Source organism: Peromyscus leucopus, chromosome 22 (genome assembly GCF_004664715.2).
Source record: "Peromyscus leucopus breed LL Stock chromosome 22, UCI_PerLeu_2.1, whole genome shotgun sequence".
Taxonomy (NCBI): Eukaryota; Metazoa; Chordata; class Mammalia; order Rodentia; family Cricetidae; genus Peromyscus; species Peromyscus leucopus.
The window spans coordinates 30,883,183-30,901,730 of record NC_051081.1 but is presented as its reverse complement, the minus strand read 5'-3'; the positions used below and the strand labels follow the sequence as shown (position 1 = coordinate 30,901,730).

Genomic DNA, 18,548 nt, shown 5'->3' with positions numbered 1-18,548 from the left:
CTCAACTGTGCATGGAAGGTAGAGCTGCTTTAGACCTAGTGTCGTGTCATGAAAAGGGGAGAAATGTAGAGTGGAGGAGAAGCATGGCCATTGTCAAGGTACATGGACGCTGCCAAACTTGTTTTCCAAGTGAAAGAGCTTGTTTTTCTAGTAATGACTTACTCTTCTATATAGATAATTTAAGTATTTTCTCCTTAAAGCTGCTAGTACGAGCTGGCTTCAAGAGCATGTGGCAGACCTTAGTCGAAGGTAAGATGTCGTGGAACTTTATGACTTGCCTAATTTGACAAGAATCCCCGAGAAGTATGTCTATGGCAGAAGTTTAGATTGCAGCTGAAATCACTGCATGAGCTGCTCTTGGTTCGGTTCTCATTCTCTCTCGACTTTCTAATTGATGCCGCAGAAGAATTCTCTACAGTGGCAGAGTCCTCTTTGTTCTGTAAGAAGTAAAATGCACCTTATCTGTACCAGTGTTCTTATTGATATTATGTGAATTCTTCTAATGAATACTGTTTGGTCTTCCGTAGCTTGTGTGGGATTATCCCAGGACTCAGCAGTATCTTCTTGCCCCGCATGAATCCATTTGTCCTGATTGACCTTGCTGGGGCATTTGCTCTCTGTATAACATACATGCTGATCGAAATCAAGTGAGTATATTGTATTGCTATCAGATGTGCTTTGATTTCTGGAGCCTGACTTTAAGGGTATCGACAAGATGGATTTGAGGCCAGGCCTCTAGTGTCTTTGCTAATGACCTGTATAACTTGGTCAGGTCTTATCCTCAAGTGTTTCCATCCAAAAAATTCAGGGCTGGGTGGCACACGTCTTTAATCCCAGCACTCAGGAGGCAGAACCAGGCGGATCTCTGTGAGTTCAAGACCAGCCTGATCTACAGAGCGAGATCCAGGACAGGCACCAAAACTACACAGAGAAATCCTGTCTGGAAAAACCAAAAGTAAATAAATTTTAAACAATTTCAGGGAATCAGGCCTCAGTATTTTTCACTACAGTTTATAATGAGGACCAGAAAAGGATGTGATTCCTCCTGCTGGCCTGAGTCACGGTTGCTGTTGCTGCTGAGAGGGAGAGGGGAGATGGGCCAGAAGCCACTTCAGAGTAAAACTAACGCCTTTTAATAACAGACATTACGGCTGCTTTGAGATCACCATTTTACAGCTGAATTGTCCACCAACTTACCCTTTAAACAGTGAGGTGTACTGTCATGGATTCTTAATTGTTAGGATCCTTTTTTACATATTTCCTAAAGTTATGTTTTTATACTTACATTGAATTCCAGGGTGTTAGCTCCCTGCCTCCTGGTCGCGTTTCCTCACCTGAGCATCCTTCCCCATCACTGACAGCTCTTTCTGACATTCCCCCACACACACCTCCCAGCTGAGGACCGAACCCAGGGCCTTGGCTTGCTAGGCAATTGCTCTACCACTGAGCTAAATCCCCAACCCCCTGACATTTTCTCTGTGAGTGCCTGCAGCATTCCTTCCTTCCTTTTTAGTATTTGTTTGTGTGCCGGCATCTATGCGGCGGGCGGAGGACAGCTCTGGGGAGCCCATGCTCACCTTCCAGCTTGCTGAAGCAGGATCTCTCACATCTGCTGCAGGCTCCAGGCTAGCCCATGGGTGACCTGGACCTTAGTACATAGCCAAGCCTGGCTGTTAACTGTGGATCCTCCTGCTTTTACCTCCCAAATGCTGGGATTACTGGTGTGTGCCATGACCCCTTGGAGACTTCTCTAACACACAGAGTGCTTCACTGTAGTTTTCCTGTGTGTACTCCTGCTCCTCGTACGGCAGAAACCGTGCCTTATTCCTGTTTCTATCCCCAGTGTGGCGGGGAAGTAACCGTGTTCAGAATCAGCTTGTAACCATTACTATTTTGCTCTGTCATGTTAGGAGAGCTTCAGAATTTGAGACATTGATGTGACATAGTCCTTCGGCTATAATGTCACTATAGCAGATTCCTGGGGAACTTTGAAATTGTTTCTGTTTTGCTTTTTTTAATTCAAGGTTTCTCTGTGTAGACCAGGCTGCCTTCAAACTCAGAGATCTGCCTGCCTTTACTGCTGATTGCTGGAATTCAAAGTGTGGGTCACTACACACCACACCCAACTCAGTTTTGAAGGGTTTTGTTTTTGTTTTGGTTTTGGTTTTTCGAGACTGGATTTCTCTGTGTAACATCCCTGGTAGTCCTGGAACTCACTCTTTAGACCAGGCTGGCCTCAAACTCACAAAGATCCACCTGCCTCTGCCTCCCAAGTGCTGGGTCTAAAGGTGTGCGCCATCACCTTTTGAAGTCTTGAATACAAGAATTTCTGAGAGAAAAATGGGTGGAATCACTATGAGAGTCATTTATCCCTGGATCAGCCTTCTGGTGTCAGGTTCATTGAAATGGAGAGTAAAGGAAGGCTCACTAGTCTTTCTTACTCATCCCTCTTCACACTCACTGATGCAATTATTATCTCACCATCCCTCTTCACACTCACTGATACAATTATTATTTTCCACTAAACTTTGACAGCAAGAATTCTTTTTTTTTTTTGGGGGGGGGGAGGTTCAGAGGCAGGGTTTCTTTATGTAGCTTTGGTGCCTGTCCTGGAACTCGCTCTGTAGACCAGGCTGGCCTCGAACTCACAGAGATCCGCCTGGCTCTGCCTCCCGAGTGCTGGGACTAAAGGCGTGCGCCGCCGCCGCCGCTGCCGCCGCCGCCGCCGCCGCCGCCGCCGCCGCTGCCACCACCACCTTGTGACAGCAAGAATTCTAAAGCTGACTTTTTGGAGATTTCTTGTTGTTTTTTTTTCCCTGAGGTGCTCTCTTGACAATGGTAGTTGTTTGTGATTTTTTTTAAAATTATTTTGTTTTTGGTTATTAATGTTCGGTATTTTGTAAAATTGTAAGATGAAGTATACATTTAAGATTGACAGTTGCTTTTCTTGCAGTAATTACTTTGCTGTAGATACTGCATCTGCGATTGCCATTGCCCTGATGACGTTTGGCACCATGTATCCCATGAGTGTGTACAGCGGGAAAGTTCTTCTCCAGGTGAGGCTCTCGTTCTCATTAGGTGTTTAGTGTGAGGCACGTTCTCTCCCCGGGTAGGAACTTGGTGTGTGTTCTAGCAAACAGGTAAAGTAGTTAGTGTGAGCCGTGTTCTCTCCTGGTGGAGGAACTTGGTGTGTGTTCTAGCAGACGGGTAAAGTAGTAACGACTGAAGAGCCGTGTCAGCAACAAAGTCAAACAGACAGTGATCTCAGAAACTCATTTGCAGAAACTGGTTGGAATTTCATTGCCCTGGAATAGTTTAGGCTCACATTATCCTGTGATCCTGTGACATGCAACCATGAATTGGTAATTATTTACCTCTTTATTGAATTTTAAGGGAAAACAATGTTGTTTAAGTATTTTTTAGATACTTAATGTTTTTGGATAAATATGCTCTGCTCTGAGTTTTTTTTTTTTTTGATTTGTTTTTTAAATGTACATTGGTGTTTGTTTTGTTTTATTTATTTATTTTTTTGCCATGGTGTCTGGTCCCCTGGAAATGCAGTTGCAGATAGTTGTGAGCTGCCGTATGGGTGCTGAGGATTGAACTCAGGTCCTCTGGAAGAGCAGTCAGTGCTCTTAACTGCTGAGCCATCTCACCAGCCTGCTCTGGGTTTTATACATAGTCTGGTTACCCTTGGTTTTGTTTTGTTTTCTTTTCTTTTGTTTTTTTAGATAGGCTTTCTCTATCTAGCCCTGGCCATCCTGGAACTCACTCTGTAGAGCAGGCTGGCCTCAAACTCAGAGATCCTCCTTCCTCTGCCTCCAAGTGCTGGGGTTAAAGCGGTGTGCACCACCAGCACCTAGCCACCACTGATTTTTTATTTCCTGTCATTGGATCAGCACAGTGACGAGCTGGGGATTGAAATAATGTAGACATCGTTTTCCAGAGCCAGGTGCATATGAATCCTGGCCTTTCTTTTCTAGAACTTAGTAATGAACACAGTGTAGTCCTTATGTAGTATTATGTCCTATATGAAATGTTACTCTTCGCACCATTTCCTATATACTTTTTGTTAGTGTGTTGGCTGGGTCTTTTTTCACCTCATTTTATTTATTTTTTATTTTATTTGCTTGCATACTGTCTTTATTCATTATTTACAGTTTTTTTCTTTTTGAGACAAGGTTTCACTCTGTAGCCCTGGCTGGCCTGGAACTCACAGAGATCCTTCTGCCTCTCTGTCCTGAGTACTGGGATTAAAGGTGTAAGCCAACCGTGCCTGGCCAGCTATTATTTTACTTTAAGTGTGTGTACCTGAGTGTCTGTATGTCCTGAGATGTCAGAAGAGAGCACAGGTACCCTGGAACTGGAGTTGCAGGAACTGTGAGCCTCCAGTTGGGTTCTGGGAACCAAACTATGGTCCTATTCAAGAGCGACAAGCACTCTTTTGTTGTTGTGTTTGGTTTTATGAGCAAGGTTTCCTTCATTGCCCTGGCTGTCCTGGAACTCACCAAGTAGAGCAGGCTGGCCTCCACACAGAGATCCCCTAAAGGTGTGTCCACCACACCCTGCAGTGGGAAGGGCACTCTCAACTGCTGAACCGTCACTCAGCCCCTGGCTGCTTGGTTCCTTAAGTCTGGTGGGATTCTAGAGAGAGCAGCTGCTTCATGAGAAAAAGAGGATGGTGTCCTGCTCTCTGGGATCCCCCCGACTCCCAGCAGTTCTTTCCTTAATCTAATTTTGCTTTAGAAAAAAAGAAAAAGAAATGAATGTGGACCAATTAGTGATGTCGCCCTGCTGGGCCAGTGAGACCTCTCTTCCCTAAGTCATAACAGGACACATGTCAAAAATCGAAGGCTGGTTTGAAATATGTTTGTGGGTGTGTAGGGGGCCTCAGAATCATTACTGCAAAACTATTTTCTCCCTAAGCTATTCATGTTTTGTTTTCTTTTTCCAGACAACACCTCCTCACGTTATTGGTCAGTTGGACAAGCTGATCAGAGAGGTAAGATGGAAGAAGTCATTTTTTAACACTGATGTTAGGGAAACAGAAGGGTGGGTATGTATAATATATTCACCTCCAGAATTTTATTCCAGGGGAGTTTGTGTGTCATGCTAACGTAGAAGCTATAACATAGGGAAAAAAGTAGAAAAACTGCTCAGTGTGGAAGCCAAATTGACTCAATAAATATAGAAGGTAATGATCTCAAGATTCCAAGTTAGCTGAGTCAAGGATTTTTCTCACTGTCTTCAGGATTTGACTAAAGGCAAAAGTCCACTTTTTTTTTGTTTGTTTGTTATTTGGTTTTGGTTTTTCGAGACAGGGTTTCTCTGGGTAGCCCAGGCTGTCCTGGAACTCGTTCTGTAAACCAGGCTGGCTTCAAACTCACAGAGATCGGCCTACCTCTGCCTCTCCAGTGCTGGGATTAAAGGCATGCGCCACGACCGCCCGGCTGAAAATCCACTTCTACATGCTAATCCACCTAACTTCTTAGTTGGTGGGTTATTTTCTTTTGTAAGAAAGTTCCACCTGCTAATGAGGAAGAAATCTTACTGGTTTGGATGTTGACACTTTCTCTGGTCTTGGTTGTCAGTGTCCCAAAGGCCACCTCTTCCAACACAGCTGCATGTCTCATCCGGGATCCTGGCCCTGAGTACATCTTCGTTGTCATGATCCCCATGCCTGTATATCAGCCCTGGAATTTACTTATAGCCTACACTCAAACAAACTTGTTAAAGAGGAGCCAGGCAAAGAAACAGCTAATACACACGTACACACACACACACCCTACAGAAGAAACCTGGAACCACAAATGTGGGTCACAAACATGTCTACCTTGATCAGAAACAAAACCATGGCAGTTTAAAGCCCCAGCAGCCTGCACCTGATTCAAGGAGTGGAGCGGCCTGGGTGAGGACTGAACAGACAGGAGATAACCGAGACCTCTTGAGAGCTGATGTGTGTCCTTGGTCAGGGTGTGGCTGTGTCCTTTCTAGGCTTACAGCAAGTCTGTACTGTCATTGGTCGTCCTTGCTGTGTCAAATGCAGGTAAATGATAAACTGTTCTGTGCTTTCGATCAGGTATCTACCTTGGATGGCGTCTTAGAAGTCCGAAATGAACACTTTTGGACCCTCGGATTTGGCTCATTGGTATGTTTTCTACATGTTAGTTTAGTGTAATTTAAACATGATTTTTAAAATTTAAAGTAGAATTTCTTTAAAATTTTCATGGTGGGGGGCTGGAGAGTTGGCTCAGTGTTTAAGAACACTTGCTCTTGCAGAAGACCTGAGTTTAATTCCCAACACCCACATGGTGGGTCACAGCCATCTGTTAACTCCAATCCTGGGAGACCTCAGCAGGCACCAGACATGCACATAGTGTACAAACATACATGCAGGCAAAACACTCATGCACATAATCATAAATCTAAAATTTTTTTTTTATATTGGGTCTAGAGAGATGGTTCAGTGGTCAAGAGCACTGGCTGCCCTTCAGAGGACATGGGCTCCATTCCTGGCACCCACATGGTGGCTCACCATTGGGAACTCCCATTCGAGGGGATCTGACTTTCTCCTGGCCTCCTCAGGCACCAGACACACACATGGCACGTAGACATGCAGGCAAAACATTCATACACTCAAAATTAAAAAAAAAAAATTAAAAAAAACATTCTCATGGAAGCTTTGATTCTCTATCCTGTTTAATGGCATCTGAAATATTGACAGGCTCAATCACTTAATTGAGATTGAGGCTCTTTTTCCTTATCTTCTTTTTAATTTAACCTTGAAAGTACTGGAGGTTTTTGTTGTTGTTGTTATAGGTGTGGAGAATTGAATCTGGGACCTCATGCCTCACAGTTTTCCCTGTTATTAAATACTCTCCTACTATGTATTTTTGTTTGTTTTTCTTTTAAGACGACATCTCATTCTGCAGACTAGGCTATTCTGGAACACACTCTTGTAGCCCAGGATAGCCTTGAGCTCCTAAGATTTTTCCCAGTCTTCTAATCATGTGCCGTCACATTTGACTTACATATCCTTTTGTTAGTTTTGAGACAGGATTTCTTTGTATCCCTGGCTACCCTGGAACTTACTGTGTAGACCAGGTTGGCCTCAAACTCACAGAGACCCACCTGCCTCTGCTTTTTGAATGCTGGGATTAAAGCACTTATTGTTTTTTGTTTTTTGTTTTTTTTTAAGGTTTATTTGTTTTATATATATGAATGCTCTATCGACTTATATGATGTATGTCTGCACACCAGAAGAGGATATCAGATCCCACTATAGATGTTTGTGAGCCACCATGTGGTTGCTAGGAATTGAACTCAGGACCTCTGGAAGAGCAGTCAGTGCTCTTAACCACTGAGCCATCTCTCCACCCCATAAAATCTCTTTTTTGTTGTTGATGTTTTTGTATTTCAAGACAGGCTTTCTATGTGTAGCTCTGGCTGTCCTGTAACTCGCTCTGTAGACCAGGCTGGCTCAAACTCACAGAGATCCTCTGCCTCTGCCTTCCAAGTGCTGGGATCAAAGGTGTGGGCCACCACCGCCCGGCCCTGTTGCTTGTCGTTATGTCTTCCTGGACTTTAAAATAAGGAGTAGCTTACATAGAGCAGCACTTAAAAACACATGGGGCTCTAATGAGGAAGTGTTGTCTTTCTGCTGGCTCTGCTCCTGCTGGCTTAACCTCCCCGACCCGAGGTCTCTACTGTTTCATTCTTCTTCTCCTTCTCCTTTTTTAAACAAATACTTATTTATTCATGTATTTTATGTATATAAGTGGCCTGTCTTCATGCACACCAGAAGAGGGAACCAGATCTCATTACAGATAGTTGAGAGCCACTATGTGGTTGCTGGGAATTGAACTCAGGACCTCTGGAAGAGCAGCCAGTGCTCTTAACCGCTGAGCCATCTCCCCAGCCCCCTAGTTCCTCTTAATGTGGACCTTTGTCCTAGAAAGGAGCTGTGCCTGGTTAGTTTTGTAAGGTCACAGGGCTCCAGCTACTGCAGAGCTTCAGATGTCATTGCGGACGCAGTGTCTAGGGCCTTTCTCAGGTGGCATGTCTAAGATTCCCAGTCCCAGTCAGTGGCTATCGTTTACCTGCTTTGGGGTTTTTAGGTCAGTCGGTGTCTCTGGAGCCTCCTTGTCCTTCCCCGTCACAATTCTGGCACCTTTCAGGATGCAGAGCTTATGCTTTCGATTTCATAGATACCATAGCACTTAGGTTTTCAACACACGGTCATGGGCTTTCAGTTTTGTTGTCAGTCTGTTTTTGTGAAAATATTTGGGCATATATATGTATGATGGTACTGGGGCTCACGCTCAGGGCCTTGTATATGGTAGACAAGTACTCTGCCACGAAGACACGCCCTTGGACTGCCTAGTGTCTATTTTAATGGCTGCAGAGTTTTGTGTAAATATCCTCGAATTCTTTTGTCAGTCCCTAATGCTCGTTTAGATTGTTTTCTATTTTTCCTATTTAAATAGGCTATGGTGAGCAGTTTTTGAAATAATTTTTATACATACCTACATGATTTTTCTTTTTCTTTTTTCTTTTTAATTGTATTGCATTGGTGTTTTGCCATGGGTATCAGGTCCCCTGGAACTGGAGTTACAGACAGTTATAAGCTGCCATGTGGGTGCTGGGAATTGAACCCAGGTCTTCCCAAAGAGCAATCAGTGCTCTTAACCACCGAGCCATCTCTCCAGTCACCACCCCCCCCCCCATGATTATTCTTTAAACATGTCTTTAGTTCCTGCACTCAGGGGGCATAGGTAGTGAGACCTCTGTGAGTTCAAGACCTTGTCTCAAAACAAAGGAAAATAATTTCTAGAAGTGAGTTTTGTGAATCATAGAATAATCAAATTTTTACAGCTTTTAATACAAACAAAATATCAAACTGCCTTGCATAATGGCTGTACCGACCAACACTCCCCCCTACAGTGCATTTTCATGTGTATGTGTATGTGTGTGGTGTGTGTGTGGACAGGTATATAGAGGCCCGAGGTTGATGTCAGGTATTTTTCTTATCATTTCCTAACTTACATATTGAAGCAGGGTCTCTCATTTGAACCCAGGCTGGTCTCAAACTCACAGAGATCCTCCTGCCTCTGCCTCTAGGTGCTGGGACTAAAGCCATGAGCCACTGCACCCCATCTCTTTTCCTGCTCTTTGAAATTCCATTCAATTATCAGCTCTGGGTCAGATGCAATTGTCTTTTCAAGTCTTCAGCCATTGTAACGGAATCCTAGCTTTTCTGTATTGCCACGCTGTACTTTACCGAGTGCCAGGGTCTCAGATGTGCACCGCTGTGCCTGGTTTATGCACAAACCTGGATCAAACCCGGGCCCTTGAGTGCCTTCTGTCAACTGAACTGCATCTAGTCTGTCTTTTAAAGGGTCAAAAATCATTCCTTCACCTTTTACATTGATAAGAGCCAGTAGTGAATAGCAAGATGGTATGTTTTTTTCTTATTTTAATGAAAATACCGAGTACCAATCAAGTTGTGACTAAAGCAGAATTCTCAGTCTTATAATTCTAAGCAGTCTGTGGTTTTTCTCTCTTTCAGGCTGGGTCAGTACATGTAAGAATTCGACGAGATGCCAATGAACAGATGGTTCTTGCTCACGTGACCAGCAGGCTGTACACACTTGTGTCCACTCTGACTGTTCAGATTTTCAAGGATGATTGGATTAGACCTGCCTTACTCTCTGGGCCTGTTGCCCCCAACGTCCTGCACTTCTCAGACCATCACATAATCCCAATGCCTCTTCTGAAGCATACTGATGACATGACCCCCGTCACGTCCACACCATCCAAACCTACCAGCCCACCTCCGGAGTTTGCATTTAATACCCCTGGGAAAAACATGAGCCCAGTTATTCTGAACACACAGACAAGGCCGTATGGTCTGGGTCTTAATCGTGGATACACGCCATACAGCAGTGTGCTCAGCCAAGGACTGGCGGTTCCCGGAATTGGAGCAGGCCAGGGCTTGAGGCCCGCCTTCCCACATTACCCAGTAGGTATGGAAACAGCAGGACGGGGCAGCCAAAACCTTGAAGGACTCTCCCTTGTCTTTATGGGGAATGTCGACTCCTTGGCTTCTGGTGTATTTAGTAATCCAACTTGCATCGACTGTTCAACCACTTAAGTGTCCGATTATTGCAGGTTTGTTCATATTTCATGAAACCTATAAACTCTATTTTTGTAAAATGTTCTTGTGGCAGTGGGGTCTTTGAAAATGCCATGGGTGTTGAGTAGGCTTCCTTCGAAAAGCCCGTTTCTCTCTGCTTGAATATCAGCTGTTTTGTAGCCGCCCACAGTGTGGTGTGACCCCACCCCTAATGGGAAAGCCAAGTGGGGTGTGCATCCGCATTTGGCTTTACCCACAGTACTTCATTCCTCCAGAGCTTCATGTGTGTTGCCCATTTCAGGAAACGGAAACCAAGTGTCCATTTGAAAAGACAAAGTCTCTTTTGTAGCTTTTCTAAGCTTAATTGCTACGTTTTTTTGAGGTCCTCCTGAACCATTTCTTTGAGGTCCTCCTGAACCATTTCTTGTTAAATAAAAAGTAAAAGTTTTTTATTGGAAATTGTGAGACATATTCTACTACCTAGCACAATTTAATTCTTAATACTAGTCTTTTGAAGCAGGGTCCTGCTGTATAGACCAGGCTGGCTTCAAACCCATCATCCCCCTTCCTCAGTCCTCCCAAGTGCTGGGATTGTAGGTTTTGAGCCACCATACAGGTATAGTCTAAATTTTTAAGTAACAGGTTTTAAATAAAGTTTTTTTTTCATTTACAAATGTAGTACATTTGTAAATAGTCCACTATTCTCAGTGTTTTATTTTGGTTACAAATACCAAACTGTAGGTAAAATGAAATGAGTTATTAAAATAATTCCAGTTTTCCATGTTATACTTAGTCAGTTGTCCATTGACTTACAATAGCCATACTTTGGTTGTGAATGAGTAAGTTTATTAAGTCAAAGTAAAAGACTAAAGAGCAAGAGATACGAAGATAGATAGCAAGACATCATCAGCTTGGCACTCAAAACATCAGCAGGATCCTACTAGGGCAGCCCCTGAAAGGTGGCTGGCTGGAGTTCTTGTAGAGTCTGGGCAGAGCAGTGTCCCTTCTAGTGAGGATTCCAAGTGGAGACAGACAGCAACAGAGGTGAAATCACCTAATGAGAGGCAACCGCACCCCACAGGCACCAACCAGACGGTAAGGCGGCCAATCACAGTTCCCGATGGAGCTTCCCATGCCTAGGTGTGGCAGCTTCGCCCTCTTGGGGCACTTCCGTATCGTATCGGGGCAAACAATTGTAACCTCTCCTGGAAATGGCTCACCTAGCTGTTCTCAAGGACACATGGTTTAGCCTTGAGCTGGTTTTTTTGTTTGTTTTTTCTTTTTCTTTTCTTTCTTTCTTTCTTTTTTTTTTTGTTTTTCTTTTTTTTTTCCAGACAAGGTTCTCTGTGTAGCTTTGGAGCCTGTCCTGGAACTCACTTGGTAGCCCAGGCTGGCCTCGAACTCAGAGATCCACCTGGCTCTGCCTCCCAAGTGCTGGGGCTAAAAGCGTGCACCACGGCCTCCAGACAAAGCCTTGGGCTGTTTTGCTGTCTCCTCATTCCCCATCACAGTGTCAGAGGGCCAGTCCATTGACTCGTGATCCTAATTAGCCTTATCAATTAAAGCCAGGAGTCAGATATTGGGGTAATAACCTGGAAGATCAGAGAAGCAGAGCAGCAGCCACTAGAGACTTCTTACGTCTACGAATCCTCAGACCAAATGGGCCTGAGATCCTGTCTCCACCATATATGCCTCTCTCTACCTCCTGATTGTGCTGGGATTAAAGGTGTGAGTCACCACCACCTGGCCTCTATGATTGACTAGTGGCTAGCTCCGCCCTCTGATCTCCAGGCAAGCTTTATTTGCCAGAACACAAACAAAATTTCACACAACAGTCCACCCCCCAGACAGGGGGCCTTGGAGGACGCTTTGAGACAAACATGTTTGGGTCTGAAATGGGAGTGGGGGCAACCCCGCTTCCACAGCAGCATCCTAGTGAGCTTAACAAACACATGGCAATTTACTGACGTAATGTACATTACATAAACACTGACAATAATGGAACTCTGGGCTCATTTTAATAAACTAGCTTTAAATTTTTTCATTTTATGAAGAAAACGTGTGTGTGTGTGTGTGTGTGTGTGTGTGTGTGTGTGTGTGTGTGTGTGTGTTTGTTTTTCTTTTTCGAGACAGGGTTTCTCTGTGTATAGCCCTGGCTGTCGTGGAACTCGCTCAGGCTGGCCTCGAACTCACAGAGATCCGCCTGCCTCTGCCTCCCAAGTGCTGGATTAGAGGAGTGTAACACCACCACTGGTAGGTTGAGCTGTTATTGAACTGCCAATTTTTGCTTGACCCCAGATGCCCATTTGGGGCTGGTAGACGGCTCAACAAATACAGACACTTACCACCACAGAGCCCAGTGACCTAACTTAGATCTTCCATCCTCTGGAAGGAAGGAGAATGCCAACTCCCACAAGCTGCCCTTTGACCCCACCTGTGGCATACACACCACTTACAAATATACAAATCAGTGTTTGTTCGTTTTAAAGAACACCTATCCTTCAAGTTTGATAACACTTTCCATGTGAGAAAGTACTCTATTCACTTCAAAAATGTTTTCACTCAAGCAGTTGAATTAAATAGCCCAGGTGAAGTTTGTTCTCTAGACAATTTTAGCTTATTTATTTGTAATTTAGTTGTCACATATTCATCAGTACTTGTGGGGTCTATAGGCCAGGTGCTGTACTAAGTACAGAGGAACACGGAATGTCAAGATTTTGTGACCCAATGTTCTTAGGGCCAAGGAGCCCAAACACCAGTTGAAGGCCATCCAGATGTCCTAAGTGGAGAGATGAGGCCAAACGTGTTTCTCAGTCCCCTTCCCCTTCTTGGTCATGTTCCACTTCCTTCCGCAGGATTTTTTTATATAAGTATTTTTAAATTGTATTTTATGTCTATTAGTATTTTTGCCGGCATGTTTGTGTGCACCGCTTGCCTGCCTGGTATCCATGGAGGTAGAAGACGGTGTTGAATCCCCTGGAACTGGAGTTACAGATGGTTGTGAGTCACCTTGCGGGTGCTGGGAGTCAAACCCAAGTCCTCTGGAAGAGCAGCCAGTGGTAATAACCATGGAGCCATCTCTCCAGCCGGCTTCTCCAAAATGTGTAATGATCCACTGAATGTAAAGGAGTCTCTAAAGTACTTGGTGGCGTTGGGTACCTTTAGGCAATTACTAGCTTAAAGGTGCCTTTAATAACACTAATATCATAGTCATCAAACTCCCACCCAATGAGCCTTGCTTCTTGCAGAAAAGTTAGCTTCGATAATGCATGACCAAGTTTTCTCACCAGTGATGCATCTGGTAAAAACTCTTTAGTACTAAAGTCAAAGAATACCAATTGTTTAAGATTCTCAAATACAGTCATGAAGGAAAGCCATCCATCGCTGCTCACACAATTCCCTGCTAAATCCAGCTGCTGCAGGTTTCTCAGAGGATTCGTCTCCAAAAATGCACCTGGGTGAAGAAATAAGTATGTTAATTGGAAGGAAGCCACATTCAAAATGAAACGAGTCCTGTATACACACCGTGAATCATTTTTCCATTTTTAAGATGACCGTGTGTAGACCAGTGCTGTGCCCCAGGAAGAAAGAATCCCTACAGGCAGCCTGTGTCTGTGTCCATTAGATTTATGAATTCTGTTTCCTAATGTCTAAGATCATCAATTGTAGAGGCGTACAGAAGGCAAATGTAAGTGGTGTGTGTATTTTACCTTAGTCCTGATTCCTCCCGGAAATGGAAAGTTGATTAAACACTGAGATGCCATTAGATATTAAGGTGTTGTTTTTAAGATTGGAATCAAACAGGCAATATCAGGCCCTTCCATGTTTGTAGAAGTAAAGCTACTTAACAGTTTTATCTTTGGGTGTAGAATATCCCTACCTGTAAACTTAAGTAAATGAGAATCATCTAGAGAGGGCTTTGATTTTTACGCCTTCCAGCCTCTTCTGGGAAATCCTCAGCTCCCTAAAAATAGAGTACTCTAAAGGGCCTCCTACACAGAGGAGGGGAATGTCCTCTCCTGCTGATTCTCAGAACACCACAGGCCTTTGCTGTTTATTCCTTATTCCCCTATACCCTGTACTGGAGTCAGGTAAATCCTGCTGTATGGGAAAAAACAAAAGCAAAAACCCTTTCGACATTACCCCCTCCCCCCCACACACACCTCTGATCCCAGTACCTGAGAGGCAGGGACAGAAAAATCATGAATTCAAGGCTGGCCCAAGCTACCTAGAGAAATCCTTGTCATAAATATAAAAGGGAAGAAGATGCTCCTTTTATTAGTTTGGTGGTGGTGTTTTGAGACAAGGTTCGGCTACATGGCCCAGGCTATCCTCAAACTCCCTGCAACCCACCTGCCTCGGCCTCCCACAATGCTACATGCATGGGCTGAGTCAGCACATTCAGCCTTGCCCTGCAGTGGGCATGGAGGGGTTTGTTAGACATTAAACTTGGGGTTGCTTGGGAGATGCTTGTTACAACAACCTTGCAGAACGAGGGTTCGAGGTTTGGTTTGGACCCTTTTTTCTTTTTTAGCTTTTTCAAGACAGAATATCTCTGTCATCCCTGGCTGTTCTGGAACTCACTCTGCTGTAAGACCAGGCTGGCCTCAAACTAAGAGATCTGCCTGTTTCTGCCTCCCAAGTGCTGGGATTAAAGATGTGTGCCACCGCCACCCGGCAGGTTTGGACTCCTAAGTAGGAAGAGATGCTCCCTGGAAAAGACACTGTGAAGGTCCCTCTCCATAGTCTTCGAAAGAAGCCTGTCCTCCCACAGACACAACACCAGATCTCTGCTATGGCACAAGTCGGCGATTCCAGAACTCTGGGAGCCTGAGGCAGGGGACTGCAAATTTGGGTCAGCCTGGGCTACATAGTGCTAACCCCTGCCTCCAAAAAGCCCAAGTCAGGGCCGTGGCAAAGGTTAGCAAGCAAATAAGGAAAGCTGTTGCCACCCTTGACTTGGCCTGCAAATTAAGAATGAGGTCTTGTGGAACCAGCCTGCGTGGGCTGAGGCTTACCCAGGTGTACACTGAGCGATTATGCTCTTAGCCACTTTCAGGAAGCCTGTTGACCGGCTCCCTGGTGAGGAGGTCTGAGAATTAACGGGCAGATATCTTGTGTGGCCCGTGTAGTTTGCTATGACACAGCACCTGGTGCTCGCTTCAGAGTATCTTCAGCCAGAGTCAGCCAGGACTTTGATCACCTTGGCCAATTTTAGTCTAGAAAGTTCCTGAGGCTCTTCATTGCAAATGCCTGCGGTAAAGGTACCTTGACCTCGCCGTCATCAAGAGAGGAGTGGAGGAGTCGGCAAATCCAGGTGAAGAGGATGATTCCCGGGCTGCTTCTTCATTTCTCAGATCTGTGCTTGCCTCTGCTGAGACCACCCTCGGGGCCCGTTTTCTATGCTTTAACATCCTTAGAAGACAAACTGCTCATCTGGAATCATGGCTGCTCATATTCTACACTCCCTGCTGCTAAGTGTATCTAAGCTTCTACCAAGGAAAGAGAGGGAGAAGTGAGGTGGGTGACTTCCACGGCACTTTGAAAAGAATCAGCTGTCCACTTTCTTTTTTCTTTTTTTTTTGTTTTGTTTTGTTTTGTCTCCTCCCACTAGGCCTGACGGGCCCCCATGACAATAACGATGACAAGGAAGGTAAAAATAAAACCAAGGAACGAAGGAGTCAAAATAACAGCTGTCTGGGAAAGGCCACGCAGGGCGCAGCTGCCCCGTCTGCTTGCTGCACATTTGTGGACTACGGGATAGGAAGGAAGTCAGCTTCCAGCTCCAGCCAGCCGTGGATCCTTGGTGCCTGTCCTGGATCTCGCTCTGTAGACCAGGCTGGCCTGGAACTCACAGAGATTCTCCTGCCTCTGCCTCCCGAGTGCTGGGATTAAAGGCGTGCGCCACCACTGCCCAGCATCACCTCCCTTTCTAAGTGCTGCTCTCTCCCAGCCTTCACAGCGCATGTTCCTATTTTGCCACCCTTATGTGATTCCCAGCACGGCAGGAACCCAAAATGTTTTTCTTTTTCTTTTCTTTTCTTCCTCCCCCCTCCACCTCCCCAGTTTGTGGGCTTTCTTCCCAAAGAGCAACTTCTTTCCACTACCGAGGAGAAGGAATTTAGAAAAGTCAAAAACCCCCACTCTGCGATGAGAACATGAGCTCTTTCTGTGGCTCTCTGTTTCAGTTTGAGGATCTTCGTTGAGTTTCCGGGGTGGTCCTCAGTGTGCGCAGGCGCAGGAACGGAGACCAAGCCCCAGTCTCCATGGTCTAAGGACGTGCTTTCTGCTGAGGGAATATGGATCAAACCGGATGCCACAGGAAGAGAATCTGGCCATTTGGAGCTTGGCCGTCTGTGGGCTGTGGAGAATGCAAATGGCCAAATATCACGTGCTTTCTGTAGGCGCCTCTAACCCTGCCCTTCAGTTCACCTGAATCGGTGTGAGATCGTCTTGCGTTAGAATCACCTGGGAGATGGGCCTCTTGGCATGCCTGGGGGGTTGGGGGTATTTCGATTACATTCATTGAGGCCGTGAGACCTGCCCACTGTTGGCGCCACCATTCCCTGACTGGAGGAAGAGAACGGAACAGCCTTGCTTGCATTCTTTCATTGTTCTCTGTTCCTGACGATGCGTGCAAGGTGGCCAGCTTCCTCGAGCTCCTGCCCATGATTTCCCCACTATGACAGGCTGGAACCTGGAGCCTTAAAATAGGCCCTGCATAATAGACTGTGGCACCATGCATTGATTCAGCAAGCATTTGAGTAATCTACCGTGTACCACAGACTGTGCATAGTCCTTGTCACTTTGGGCTTACAGCACAGTGTGAAGACACCTGATAATCAGATGACAGATAGGGTACTGGGAGAGGGGACCTGAGAGCAAGCCCACAAAAGCAGTAGGTATTCCAACTCCACCTTCTTCCCAGGACACTAGGTCCTGTATGCTCTAGGAGGGAGACTGGAAGGTTCTCAAGAGAAACTCAGTTGCCTCCAAGAAGCAAAGCCGCTTTGCTTGCCTGGTTCCCACAGCCAATCAAGAGTCATCTCCAGGGCTGGAGTGATGGATTGGAGTAAAGAGCACTCGCTGAATGCTCTTGCAGAAGAGCTGGCTTTGGTTCCCAGCACCCACAGGATATCCCACCGCACCTATAAGTCCATACCAGAGGATCCAACACCTTCTGGCTCCATGGACACCAGGCACATGTGTAGTTCATATACATATATGCAAGCAAACACTCATACACGTAAAATAATTTTTTAAAGTCCTCCTCTTCCTAAGACACAAAGAGTGTCTTACCAGCTTGCACCTCACTCTAAAGTATGAGAAGAGCCAGCTGAGAGCAAAAAAAGAACTCCAACGAAGTTCAACGCTCTGGGACCACCAAGGAAAAAGGGCGTTCTTGCGCTACTGTAACAAAATACCACAGGCTGGTAAACTTAGGACAAACAGAAATGTATCGACTTGGGGTCAAGGCTGAGGAACTAACATGTGGCGAGGCCTCCTCCTGTGTCAAACTATAGCAGAAGGCAATATAGGAAACATGGGGGGGGACTTTCAATAATAATAATTTTTTTTTCAGAAATTAACATTCAACAGAAATAAGATCCTAGTAAATAAGAAAAGATGTGGGAGGTGGTGGCGCACGCCTTTGATCCCAACACTGGGGAGGCAGAGGTAGGCGAATCTCTGTTATCTCAAGGCCAGCCTGGGCTACAGAGTGAGTTTGTGGACAGCCAGGGCCTCACAGAGAAACCCTGTCTCTGGTGGGGGTGGGGGTGGCTAAGAGCTTTGTTTAAAGTCAACCTCTGTTCTTTCGGCTCTGCTTGAGGTGTACCTACCTAAACTTCTAATCTCTGTATCCGTGAGGTTCCAGTTTTTCAATCCAAGCTTGACAAGCCCTGGGACCCCCTCCATTTGCTTCAACAGGTTGGGCAGGCTGATGAGCACATCCGTGCACCAAGGCAGCATCAATGTGGTTAGCTGTTCCAGAAGGCTGAGCCTGCCAACTTGAAACAGAAAACAATTCAGGAATGACGTCAGCTCTCAATCCATGCAGGATGCAGATAAAGGAACAGTCTTTAAATTTGGTGGCCCTGTAGGCTACTTAATCATTAATGAGAATCTACTTTTTTTTTTTTTTGGTTATTTTTACAGAAAACATTCAAATATATAAACACTATAGTAATAATAAAACTATTACTAATAATCCTACCTTCAATAAACCACAAATCATAGATTGGATTGCTTAATCCTGACCAGACACATGTATTTTTCTGAAGTGGATTCCAGACATTTATCAGTCATTTTATCATAACCACGTGCCCCTGAGCACCTTAAAAAGCTTCTCCCTCCCAGGGAAATTTAAAGAGGAAATGACCTCAGAACAAAAACAAAGAGAGGTGCCAGGCGG

At 45.2% G+C, this 18,548-nt stretch overlaps 2 protein-coding genes across 4 annotated transcripts in view; one reads left to right on the top strand and one right to left on the bottom strand.

The window, feature by feature from the left end:
- Window positions 1–10,594, top strand: part of Slc30a6 (solute carrier family 30 member 6) — a 31,011-nt gene extending 20,417 nt beyond the window's left edge. The window contains 7 exon segments of the mRNA XM_028873599.2: window positions 201–249; window positions 528–647; window positions 2,954–3,056; window positions 4,955–5,002; window positions 6,080–6,148; window positions 9,569–10,007; window positions 10,010–10,594. Coding sequence (XP_028729432.1) covers window positions 201–249; window positions 528–647; window positions 2,954–3,056; window positions 4,955–5,002; window positions 6,080–6,148; window positions 9,569–10,007; window positions 10,010–10,062 — 881 coding nt within the window. The 3' untranslated portion in view covers window positions 10,063–10,594.
- Window positions 10,595–12,729: 2,135 nt separating this feature from the next.
- Nlrc4 (NLR family CARD domain containing 4) overlaps window positions 12,730–18,548 on the bottom strand; it is a 25,757-nt gene continuing 19,938 nt past the window's right edge. For 2 of the 3 annotated variants that reach the window (XM_037198046.1, XM_037198047.1), the window contains 2 exons: window positions 17,977–18,144; window positions 16,020–16,496 (listed from right to left, as the gene is read on the bottom strand). In XM_037198046.1, coding sequence (XP_037053941.1) covers window positions 16,027–16,496; window positions 17,977–18,144 — 638 coding nt within the window. In that variant the 3' untranslated portion in view covers window positions 16,020–16,026. Of the gene's footprint in view, window positions 13,590–16,019; window positions 16,497–17,976; window positions 18,145–18,548 lie in introns of those variants that run through there. The other variant, XM_028873584.2, reaches the window with a different exon arrangement.